The sequence below is a fragment of the Fukomys damarensis genome, unplaced genomic scaffold (genome assembly GCF_012274545.1).
Source record: "Fukomys damarensis isolate Sample0158 unplaced genomic scaffold, DMR_v1.0_HiC HiC_scaffold_19, whole genome shotgun sequence".
NCBI lineage: Eukaryota > Metazoa > Chordata > Mammalia > Rodentia > Bathyergidae > Fukomys > Fukomys damarensis.
In genome coordinates this window covers 5110858-5123385 of record NW_022900931.1, presented here as the reverse complement: position 1 = coordinate 5123385, position 12528 = coordinate 5110858, and the positions used below count along the sequence as shown (strand labels likewise).

General features: G+C 51.5%; 1 protein-coding gene across 14 annotated transcripts in view; it reads right to left on the bottom strand.

Annotated features, from left to right (window-relative positions):
* The window catches only part of Efcab6 (EF-hand calcium binding domain 6), a 210288-nt gene that overhangs the window by 11984 nt on the left and 185776 nt on the right, over positions 1–12528 (bottom strand). For 11 of the 14 annotated variants that reach the window (XM_010634367.2, XM_010634369.3, XM_010634370.2 and 8 more), the window contains one exon: positions 2067–2294. In XM_010634367.2, coding sequence (XP_010632669.1) covers positions 2067–2294 — 228 coding nt within the window. Of the gene's footprint in view, positions 1–234; positions 666–704; positions 1386–1427; positions 1699–2066; positions 2295–12528 lie in introns of those variants that run through there. The other 3 variants (XM_033766188.1, XM_033766187.1, XM_033766189.1) reach the window with 3 other exon arrangements.

Here is a 12528-nt window from a genome sequence, read left to right as displayed (position 1 = left end):
ATTAGAGTGAACATTTGTTCAATTAGATGAAATGAAAAAATTGTCATTAGTAAAATTTTTAAAAAGATATTTATTTATTTATTTATTTTTGGTGGCGGGGATTGAACTCAGGTCTGAGCTAAATCCCTGGCCCCAGTAAAACTTTTATCAGTTGGCACCATGGAATAAAAAATGTGACTCCATTCATTTTAGAGGCTCATTTTCGTCTATGCTGTGTGCAAAGGCAGAGCTTGCTTGCCTTTGATGCTCTGTGCAGAGAAGTGTTTAGAAGTAGCACTTCATTTCACTTGGGAATAAGACACGTAACTTTGGAAAAGTGAAGCCACACTAGCAGAGTGCGAAGGTTCATATCCGGGAGGCTTGTGGACTCAGGGGTGGGGCTGGTGGACTGTAAATGGGTTATAGGGGTGCTACAGCTTGCTTGGTGTTGGAAGGCAGGGTCCGGTTGGAACTGGCGGGTCACCGAAGGCACGGCCTGGAAGACCACATCTCCCTCCCTGGTCCTCTCTCTGCTCCCTGCCTCCTGGCCACCATGAGGTCAGCAGCTCTCCTCTTTCCAGTCCCTTCCACTATTCCTTCTTGCCTTGGAGCCAGCTAACTATGGACTGAAAATTTGAGCCAAATTAAATCTCTTCCTGTAAATGTGGGTGTCCGGTACTGTGTCCCTGTGAAAAGAAGGTGACTAAGACATGGTGTCTTTAAGAGTACATTCTTCTGGGCAGTGGGGTCTGAAACTCTGGAGGTGAAAGGGACAGGCTTCCACCTGGATATGCAGGGACAGCCCTCGGCTGGGCCTGAGCAGGACCCAGAGGGAGGAGGAGATGCTGTCTTGTTCTTTAAGATCTCCTCTTGTCTGAATTATTCTCTGGGAATGGGTGTTGACCTGCTGGAGAACAGGACTGGCTGGTAGCAGAGCATTTCCTGGGGCAAAGGGACCAGGTGCACTGTCGGCTGTTCAGCACTGAGCTGTGTGCATGGGGGGTGGGTCTGGGGCAGGCAGGCGTCCCTCAGCAGGACCCCATCCATTGACGGGCACCCACTGTGCCAGGCATTGTTATGCATGTGATGCAGCCCAGTGTGACCATGGCTGGATGTCGGTAAGCACAGGCCCCTCCCGAGGTGCTTCCTCTCATAGCAGGGGCTGCAGGGCAGACCCTGGGATACCACCTGCCTTGGGAGGCTGTGCAGGACTGAGCGGGGAGGGCAGCATGTTGCCAGGGCCCTCGCGCTCCAATGAGCCCCACTCAGTCCTTGGGGGGAGGAGGACAGTGGGGAAGCTCTGGGAGTTCTGAGATGCACAGAGGACCCCGGAGAGGAAAGGGCTGTGTTCAGCATCCGAGGGGCTCCCTGGGGCGGGCAGATCCCCAGCATGCAGAGCAGCAGCCCTGGAACAGCAAGAGTAGAGGACAGAGAGCATCAGGAACACAACGGTCCATGGCCCCTGCTGGGGCACGGGGGACCCTGGCCACCCTCTGTGGCTCACACAGGCCCCGGATGATGGGAAGAAAAGGCGGTGGGGGCTGGAGCTGAGTTCAATTTGCTTTTCAAAGTCAAAGGGACATTTTTCACACTCTGGTTGAGATGGTGTGATTCACAGCTGTCACCTAGCAGAAGGCTCCCGAGAATCCTCCAGAAGATTGGAAAACAAAACAAAGCCCGGCATCATGGTGCACACTCCTAATTTCAGCACCTGGGAGGCTGAGGCAGGAGGACAGTGAGTTAAGAGGCCAGCATGGACTATATCAGTGAGAACCTATCTTAAAACAAAAGTAAATAAAACCTTGAGTATTTTTTAAAAATAGAGAGCATGGCTGGGCGTGGTGGCACACACCTGTAATCCCAGAACTCGGGAGGCTGAGGCAGAAGGATCCCCGTGAGTTCGAGACCAGCCTGGGCTACATAGTGAGTTCCAGGTCAGTCTCAACGACATGTTGAGACCCTGTTTCAAAAAACTGAAAAAAATAAATAAATAAAAATAGACAGCATGCCCTGTGCTCTGGGGACTGGAAGCTTGGGGTGCCCCTGACACTGCCTAGGAGGAAAAAGCCAAGCTAGTGTTTTCTTACTTGCTTGTCCGTCAGGATTTGCACATGGCGGGTGCAGATGGCCCTGAACTCATCTCTGGAGGCTGTGTTGGTTTTGTTGGTGTCAAAGTTCTCGAACTCCTGGGCGATGGCATGGTAGTGGGAAGTCACAGCCTTGTGGAGACGCGCCAGCAGGTCTCTGTTGGCCACTTCTTGGGGAGATGCAGGCGGTGGGACTCTGGGCATTTTCCCGGCCCACTCATCAGCAGTCTGTACCAAACAGAAGGGGAATGGTTCCACTGAATAAAGGGTGAATACCTCCTGGCTCTGGGCCTCACACCCAGGGCACTTCCCAGGGAGGCCCAGGGCAGAGAAGCCAAACACAACAGCATCACAGATGTGGGCCTGAAACAGCTTCCCCAGCAGGCCACACGTGGTCCCAGGAGGCGATGCCGAGCCTTGGGCCTGTCCCGTCCTTTGGTTCATTTAACAAACACTCAGTGTGCATCTGCTCTGCGCGGCCAGGGAGTCTACAGGGCTGTGCATTTAGACCACTTTCATTTCAGGATGTGAATTTCGTAGATTTGTTCACAGTGACTGGCTTTGAAAGATGGTTTTGGGCCAGGGATTTAGCTCAATGGCACCCCTGGCAAATGCAAGGTCCTGAATTCCATCCCCTGTACAGAAAGAAAGAAAGAAAGATAGAGGGAGAGAGAGAGAGAGAGAGAGAGAGAGAGAGAGAGAGAGAGAGAAGGAGGGAGGGAGAGGGAGAGAGGGATAGAGATGGCTTTGATGATGGGCATGATGCTGCACTGCAGCCCCAACTGTGGGCTGAGTGTCCCTGAGGCCTGGAATGCGGAGACCCAAGGGAAGAAGCCTGGGTGAGTGGGGCGCTGTCCGTGGTGCTGAGGAGCCGGAGGAAGGACCAGCATATGGGCCAGGGCTGGGGACTTCCGGCGGCGGGGGAGGAAGAACTGGCCTCCAGGAAAGAGGGGTGGCAAAAGGATCCTTTGTGTGGCCAGATGAGCTGAGAGGGGCCGAGGAGGACTGCACATCAGCTCTGTGTCTGTGCCGATCACTATTCCGGGCAGGCAGGGCAGAGAGAGCGAGCAAGGGTTGTCGTAGCTCAGTGAGCACCAGCACAGGGACCATGAAAATGGCAAGGCCTCCAGGTGTGTGTTAGGGCCTATCAGCAGGGAGTTCCAGGAGACTGTGCTCCATCTGAAGTCAGGCTGGAGCCCCAGGGCTGAGGCTGGTAGGGCAGCCGAGAGCTCAGCCTCATGCGCAGGGACGCGGCCCTGAGGCACACACACTTGCTAGTTAGGAAGAGGCTCCCAGAGCCGGGCCTGCATTTGCTACCACAACAGGTTGACTCCTGACCTGCAAGGAAGGTGTGGCGTGCTGGATGGTGGGGAGGTCTGGCTGTGTGACCGTCCAGGGAGGTCAGTGCCTCAAGGCTGCCTTGGCACCCGGCTGTATTCTGAGAAATAATCCGGTTCCCTGACTGTGCCTGTTAGATTTGACAACCACTCACCCTGGGCCAGCGCTGTCCTGGGGACTTTAGCAGATTACCGCATGGAAACCCCTCAGCTAGTATTCAAACTTGGCTATATTTTGTCTCAAGCAATTCCACGGCAACTCTGTATTGCACATTATTATCCCTTAGGACAGGGGGCTCTGCACAATGTGTAAAGTGTTTCACACTTGATGAGAAGGCATCAAACACAGGGCGCTGCTGGGAATATCCTCAAATCCAGAACACGCTCATTTCTACTCAAACCAAAGCCCTCGACCACCCACAGGTTGGCAGAAGCTTTGAGATATGTCCACGTGGAGTCATTTGGGACGTAAATGAGTGTTTGTCTTCTCTCATTTTGGAAACTAAAAGCAGTGTCACTGATGCATTTGACAGGTTTTCAGAATCCAGAGTTGAAGGGTCACTTCCCATGGCTACGGAGCACCCGGAGGGCAGAGGCTCAGAAAGCCTGGGCCCCAGGAGAACGTCACGGGGAGGAACACAGAGGGACGGAGAGCACGAGGAGTCGGAGCCTCAGGTCTAGACTCCACCTCTGCCCTGCGATGTGGCCCTGCCATAAGCTGCTGACCCAGGACTTGCCTCAGTTTACTTCTCTGTCCAGGAGCAGTCGGGGCTCAGCTGACGGGAGATGTGCGAGTGACCTTACAGCCCAAAGAAGCTGGGGGCACTGTTATCCTAACAACAGATACCGGAGGATTCCAACAAAGTATTATCTACAACCTTGGCTTAATGAGCTTTACACTTCAGAGGAAATGGAACAGACTTTTAGGAAAATATAAAGAGTACTAAATTTAACCGAAGTATTAGAAAAGCATGAATAGACAGGTAACCACAAAAGACATGGAAAAGCTGTTAAAAGATCCAACATCTGTCATTAAGAGGTGTCAGGCCTAGATGATTTTTAAAGGAAAGCTGCATCGAACCTTCAGGGAATAGATGATTTTTACACTAAGTAAAATTATCTCAGCACTCTGAAAGAGATTTGTAGGATCGCAATCATTGTACAATTTCCATAATACCAAAATATGATACAGAAAATATAAACCAATCTAGTTTATGGCTGTTAATGGAAAAATTATAAAACAAAATATTAAGAATCTGCAGCACCATATTCAAAAATAGTTCTCTAGGACCAACTAGGGTTTATTTCAAGTGATCAGAGGCAACCTAAAAATATAAGACTTTAGAAGTTATATCATTGGTGGGAATATAATTGATAAAACCACTATGGAAATCAGCATGGAGATTCTTTAAAAAATTAATAATATCCAGCTATTCCTCTTTTGGGTGACTCCTCAAAGAGTTAAAAACATAGCACAGTGATGTATATGTACCCATGTTTATAGCAGCCCAATCCACAATCGCTTAAACTTGGAATCAGCCTGTGTCCAGTAAGAGACGACTGGATAAAGAGACTGAGGTATTTATATACAATGGAGCACTACTCTGCCATTAAAAAAGATAAACGAGGCATTTGTAGGAAAGTGGATACACCTTGAGTTAAGTAAAGCAAATCAGACACATAAGCTTATACAGCGTATGGTTTCCCTTATATAAAACAATTGAATAGGAAAGAGGAGTGAAAAGAGCAAGAAAAAAGTCCCTATATTCTAAGGATGTTTCTGTTGCTGGTCTCTGGTTTCACTCATGTGGTGTGAGGGCTTCCTGTTCAGGATTTATACTTCTTTGAATAGGTTAAGGTCTTCATTGATGTTGTGAGTATGGTCTACTTTGAAAGAAAGAAAAGTAAGTTCTCAGAATAAGAAAATCGAGGAAGATAGAGAGTAGTTCAGTGGTTACCTTGATTTAGGGGGAAAGACCAAGACGGTTGGCAGGTAGAGTGTTTAGATCTGGGATGGTAAACGGAACTGTGGTTGTGGCTGCACAGCTCCCCAAGGCGCGGGGGTCCATGGAATCCACATTTTAAATTGGAAAATTGTGTGGTATGGAGGTGTCTGGTTTAATAAAGTATTTTATTAAAAATTATGAACTAATAAATATATATATATTTTTAAGTTAGAAGTTGAACTGTGAAAAAATAGACAATCACATTATTGACAATAACTGCTGAGTGTCTCGGGATGAAGTCCACATGAAAGACACAAGGCTATAGAAAGAAATCTCTACAGAGCCGTTACAGTTATTAGACAAGACTGGGATAAATGGAGAGCAGTGTGCCGCTCCTGGATTTAAGGGTTCCATTTCCAAGGACAGAACCTTTTTCAAGTTGTAATAAACATAAAATCCGAATAAAGATCTCAGTAAATCTTGGGGGGATCGTTAGACATATCGATTTGAATGCTGGCATTGAAAAAAAGGTGGAGAGTTGATGGGAAATTTTGAGAAAAGGGTAACAGCAAAGTTTTCAACTGGCAAGATGGAAACTCGTTCGGATCAGAGTGGCAGAGCCAGGGTCGGACAGGTGTCAGTGAGGAGCAGGTCCTGCGGGGACCGAGCCGTGACGCCGGGAGACCCCCGTGTTACAGCATCATTAAGCGTCACAGAAAGTCAGGGCGGCCTTACAGGCAACGGGGGGTCAGCAACTTCCTAAGCAGCACGGAGTGTCCTGGTTTCACTGAGGAAAAGTCTTCCTTCCCTCTTGATCATCAGCTTTCAAACACGGGCCCCTGCGTCCTCCATCTCAGCACACAGAAACTGCCCTTCCAGATGCAGAGGCCTGCACAGCTTCCTGTCCCCCACCCATAAACCACCCAGGGCTCTGTGCTCAGTCCTGACCCAAGTGACCACAATGCCTCACCTCCTGGCTTGGGCTGCCGTCTCCTCTTGCACGGATCCCTATAACCCCCTCTGATTCTGCCCTTGGTCATCTGTCTCTGAGAACGCTCTCGTCTAAAGGTACAAATCAGATTGAGGCACAACTCTCAAATGGCTTCACAATGTCAAAGCAACCTCACAATGGCCCCCCTCCTACTTTCTCTGACCTCCCCCCTTGACTCTTCCTTGCTTGCTGTGCTCAGAGCCACAGGCCTCCTCCCTTTGCTGTGAATGCGGCAGACCCATTTGTGCCCCGGGGCCTTTGCACTGGCTATTCTTGTCCCTACCTAAGGGTGTTTAATAAAATTTGTGAGCCCAGTTCTATATCTCCTACCTTCTCCCCCTGCTGGTTTTCTGTTTACTCCTTGTCTTTCTCATCCTAAGTAAATTCACGGAGGTAAAGGCTCTGGTGTGTTTTCTGCTGAATCCCTAAGGGCTTGGAACCGAAGCTGGTGTACAGGCGGACCTGATATTTGTGCAAAGAAAGAATGAATAACCAACACCCACACAACAGAGAAGGCACACACAGTAAGGGAGGTGGCATGTCTCTGCTCTCTGCTGTGGGCAGCGACCCTGGCTCTTATGTTGGCCAGGATGCAAAGAAATAGACACTATGATTCTGATGTAACAGATGCAAATATTGACAATATCCATAAGAATAAGGTTTCCTGTGCCATAAAAAGTTCCTAAGCTTCAACTTAGTGCTGCTCCGCTTTCAGGATTGTCCTTAAGGAAATATAATAAGAACACACGGAATTATGACCATTACAGGACTACTTAAAAAATTAACAAAATCTGTATGTTGTGGTGGTGCACACCTGTAATCCCAACACTCTGGAGGCTGGGGCAGGAGGGTCACTGTGAATTTGAGGCCAGCCTGGGCTACATGGCAAGTCCCTGCCTCAAGCCCCCACCCCCCAAAATTAACAAAAACTTATGGAAATAAAAATGGGCAATAATCTGGATGCCAACCATTAGTGGAATGGTTAAATAAATGATGCTCTCTCCAGAAGGTGGATTACAATGCAGCTGTTTAGAACGTTTCAAGGAATCATTTAATAATAGGGGGAAAGGTTTGTAAATTGAAAGAGGTCCCACAAAACGAGGCCTCCACCAAATGACCACACACACGCATGGATGTCTCCCCCACTACCAGCACTCCAGTGTTAATGCCTCCCTCTGAGTGCAAGGAGGCCTCAGGCCTGGGGGTGGTAGCCCTGGTGGTTTGGGAGTGCTGGCCAGTGTGACCAGTCCCTTGCTCTCTGCCTACATGGCCTCACCTTGAAAGCAGGGAGCTGTGGCTTACATCTAGGTGTCCCCCTAAAGCCTCACGCATTCATGAGAGGGGACTGGTAGCAATGGCCCATCATCTCTGCCACCCCTATCACTTCCCCACCAGTGGATTGGTCCACTGATGAGTTCAGAGCTACGTGTGATGGTGGGAGATGAAGCCTGGTGGGAGGTCACAGGCGTGGCCCAGAGGCATGCAGCTCCCTCCTCCTCCTCTGATCTCTTTGCTTCCTGCCTGCCCTGCCCTGAGCTATTTCTCCTCTGCGATGTCCCTCTGCCATGCTGCCCTGTGTTGGAACCAGCCAGTGAGGGACTGAACCCTCTACAGGCTGTGAGCTAAAATAAATTTCTCCTCCTTACAGTTGTGGCTGCTGGGTATTGTGTCCAAGCAACCAAAAGGTAACTAAGGCACAGGGTCAGGGTGACACTGAATCCCCCAGACCCAGGGCTAGGTATGTAGCTGCTTGAGCTATTCTCATGGGCTAGAAATGGGGCAGACGCCAAGGCTGTGGCAGCCACTGCTGAAGCCTATGGCATACCTGGTTGATCCTGGGGACCCAGGTCAGAGAAATCCTTTGAGCCTCTGCAGGTGGGGCTGAGGGTCTCTGGGGAAAAACAGGTGGCTCAGTCTCTCTGGGTTTGGAGAGGAGGGTGGTGATATGTGCTTATCATAGGAGGGGACCCTGGTCGGGGTGACTCTGCCAGCCTCCCTGAAATGGGTGTCCAAGAAGTCCAGGTCCTAAGGGGTCACAGACTCAGGACGGCAGCTACCTTCCTCCTCAACTGACCCAGGATGGTAAGGGGCAGAGAGGCCAACAAACACCCGACGTTACCACGGTGGCGGCGCTCACTTCCCACCCTCACTGCACTCTGGGACTGGCCTGTCTCTCGTCTCTCCACGGGCTGAGAGCTGCAGCCAGAGATAGCACACTGACGGTGATGCCTCCCACCCTCTTCTGGTCAGGAGGGGAAGGACAGACCAAAGGGCAGCCACGGACAGGTGTCGTCAAAGGAGAAGCAGAGGTCGCTCAACTGCACGCACAGAGGGGACTGGACATGGCCCGTGCACAAAGCAATCGGTCCTGAGCCTGCTGGAGAAACGCTTTCCTCGTGCTCAAAGGCAGTGACTGCAGGTTCACTGGGGAGACACCCGGGACAGACCATCTCTGTGCACAAAGGATCAACACTGACCAGAGGTCCCAGGCCTGGTGGGCACAGCAGCCCCCACCCGCACCTCAGAGCCCAGAGGACCCTGCGGCCTCCTTGGGGCGCTTGGCACAGGACCCGTCATTCCTCTCGGGTCCCTCTCTGAGTCTCCACAAAGCTACTCAGACACCACCAGCCTTGCTCAGTGCCCAGAGATGCCAGGGAGGAACAGACGGCTCCTGGGCTGGTGGTTTCGTGTCCCTGGCACCACTCACACGATCACCGCATCTGAGCGGGGGAAACAACGCTTCCACCAGAACCAAAGAGAACCTCCTCGCCTCTCTCTTCAGATTCAAATGACACCTTCCATCGTCGACCCGGCTGCGGGAGGTGTCTAGTGCTACCCCTGGGGTGGGAACCCCTCGGCAAGTCCTCCCTCTCCTCAGCTGACCCAGATAGGTGTCCGCTGCTGCAGGAGACTCTGAAGGTACAAACCTGAACACATCTCCTGCATGCTGGGCCTGAGCCCATTCGAAAATGGTTCTGTGCTTTCAAGAGATTATTGCTGGCTTACAAGAGTTTTCGAGGGACCCTGTCTCAGCCAACAACCTGATGGGGTGGCAGAGAAGGACGGGCCATCGCTACCAGCAGAGTTCTTTGTGACTGCACTATAGCGTTGGCAGGATATGCAAAGGAATCATGTTCCAGTATGGAACGTGTGCAATCACGAAGAGGCTATGAAGAACACCCCACTTTTATGGAGTCTTTCTCGCTGCCCATGTATGTACCCAGGCGTCTCATTTGCTAAAGACCAAGTTGCAGCTTTACCATGTGAACCTGTGGTCAGTCCTGAAAACCCCATGGGGTCAGAGGCTGCCCTGCGGTGGGGGTCAGAGAGAGGGCACCAGTGGCCGGTATGGAGTCAGAATTCATTTGGGGACCCCTCCCTTGCACCCCAACCCTGGTGCTGCTCTCCTCCTCCCACAGCCGGATGTCTCTGCCACTGTCCCCACTTTGAGCAGTGTTTCTCCCTAGTCCCCCTGGCACCCAGGGAGGACCACCCAGGCAGCCGCACGACTGGGATTTCTTGAGGCCGTCCTTGTGGCAGCCTGGGCCACAATTACCCTCCTGCGGCTGCTGGGCCTGTGGGTGTGCAGGAGGTGGGCTGCTGGAGGGAGCGGGGCTGGCGATCCGAGCCTGGCCTCCCTAAATGTGACAGAGCTCAGCTGAGGACCACACTGGCCGAGAGCGGGCTGGGCAGGTGAGGAAGCCCCCCTTAGCCCAGGGCTCAGCCCTGGTAGTCTCTTGAGACCTTGGGTAAGACACCTCCCCAACCTGCTTCCTCTCTCCGTGGAGACGAAGCAGGACAGAAAGGAGCCCCGTGCTGGCCAGAAGCCACCCATTGTCACAGTGGCAGTTGCTGTGTTTAAACTGCGGACGGTTTGCTTGAGTCAGGAGGTCATGCAGGGCTGGGTCCGAGTCCTGGTTCCTGGTGGACACACGGATACCACTCGGAGATCAGTGGACAGAGGCCCCAGTGTCCACAGTGCCTGCAGACCCACCTGCAGACTGGTGCTCCTGGCCCGGCTGCTATGGGCTCATGAGCTCCAGTCCTGCCCCTCCTCTCAGTGCAAGTTCCCATCTGTAATGGGGACAGCACCCCCATGGGAGACCCTCCCTGCGGGCTCAGCCCAGGACACACAGGAGATGCAGGCCCTGCCCCCTTTAGGAAGGCCTGGAGACCCCGCACTAGCACGTGACACAGCCACGCTCCAAGTGAGAAGCCGCGGGGCCACCCCAAACCACGGCCTGGGCGGGCACTCAGGTCAGAGTCCCACTGGACGCCAGGCTGTGACGCCCACCATGCCCCAGTGCTTCCCCTCTTCTCTGCCAGATCTGTCAACTCATGGGCCCAGGAAAGGGCCCCCTGATGTCCCCTCCATAAGCTATGTCCAGCCTCGTCCTTGGGCAACTCGTGAAATCAGTTTCTCACCAAACTGTGTCCTAAACAACTTCTGCAGACGACAGGGAGGGGGCACAGAATTGGGGGTGGAGGTGAAGGGCCGAACGACCTGGCAGGAGCACAAACGGACACGTAGCTATATCCAGGTCCTGTTATTGCATTCTGAGGCCTCACCTCTTCAGCGCTGGGGAGCTCCTCCCACAGGGAGGGAGAGAAGGCGTCCCTGCCCTCGGCTTGGGATTTAGCCATATGCCTTGCTTTGGCCAATGAAACGACGGTTAGTGCTGAGAGATACCCTTGACTTACAGCAAGCGATGTCCTGATAAACCCACTGTAAGGTGAAAATATTCTAAACCAAAAGTGCATTAAATGCACTTAACTGAGTGAGCACCCTAGCTCAGCCTCTCAGCTCACCTGGGAGCACAAGGCTCCACCTCATGACTGCAGGGCTGACTGAGTCCCTGACCACACACTGCAAGGCCGGGAAGGATCCATTTCTGCACAGTGGGTGTTGCTTTTGTGCCACTGTAAAGGTGAAACTCAAGTTGGAGAATTCGAGACAAGAAGTGGTTCTTTAGATGGAGTCTGTGCGCGTGCGTGCGCTGGGGAGGAGGTGTACTGGGGATTGGACACCAGAGCCTTTGCATTGAGCTACAGCTGCAGCCCTTTTGAGTTTTTAACTTGGATATAGGATCACACAAGATTGCTAAGTCGCCCAGGCTGGGCCTGACTTCGTGATTCTCCTGCTTCAGCCTCCTGAGTAGCTGAGATTACAGGGGTGTGCCACTGTGCCCAGCCACGGATAGCTTTGGATCATAAATGCTCCCTGACATTGGGCCCACGGTAAGGGGACTCTGTGACAGCTCTGTGGGCATCTGAGATGGCAGCTGCCTGCCTGAGACTGCAGGCTAAGACAAAGAGTTTTGGCATGACCCACCCAGCTGTCAGAATAGCAATCTCTGTATTAATTTAATTATTGTGAAGGCTATAATTAGCCCATTGAGCCATGTGGTTTGTATAGTAAATTTGTTCTGAAAACTTTAGGAGACAATTACATACTTTTTCCATGATACCTTAAAGGAGAAAAAAATCCTGAAACTTCATACAGAATAAGAGCTCAGCAGATAGCAAAAGAAAATTCTAATTAGAAATATTCAGTAAAGAATTCTTCTACTTCTTTTTAAAGAATGGTATAATTGCTTCATTTGATCAAATATTTTGATTAGCAAAGAAATTAATTGTACTGTATCTTCATTTGTATTTACAGTGAATAAATGAAGGCTAAAAATAACAACAGCAGCAAAACTGCCTGTCACAAAAGGAGATAAAATATTTAAAAATCCGCACGAAGGCCCAGTGGAGGTAGTGTGTGGAGAAGCTGATGGCTGCAGGCCTAACCCGCCAAGCCAAGAAACGGGTGCTGGAGCTGGGTGTCGGGGCGCACACCTGTAATCCAAGCACTCTGGGAGGCTGAAGCAGGAGGGTGGCAAGTCCGAGCCCAGGATGGGGCCTCTTAGTGGCTTAGTGAGATTCTATCTCAGCATAAAAAATAAAAAGGGGTTGGAGATATAGATCAGTATGGAGGTCCTAGGTTCTATCCCCAGTAGTGGGAGAGAGGCGGGGGGAGAGAAATAGCGAGAGGGAGAGAGCACACACAGCTGTGCACAGTGAGCAGAGAAAGACTCCTTCTGACGGTGGCAAACTCAAACATTCCCAACCTTCTTTGGAAAACCCTGAAGTCAGGCCACTCTGGCACTGCCGACTGGAGGTGAGAAGAGGCCCAGGCAGGCCAC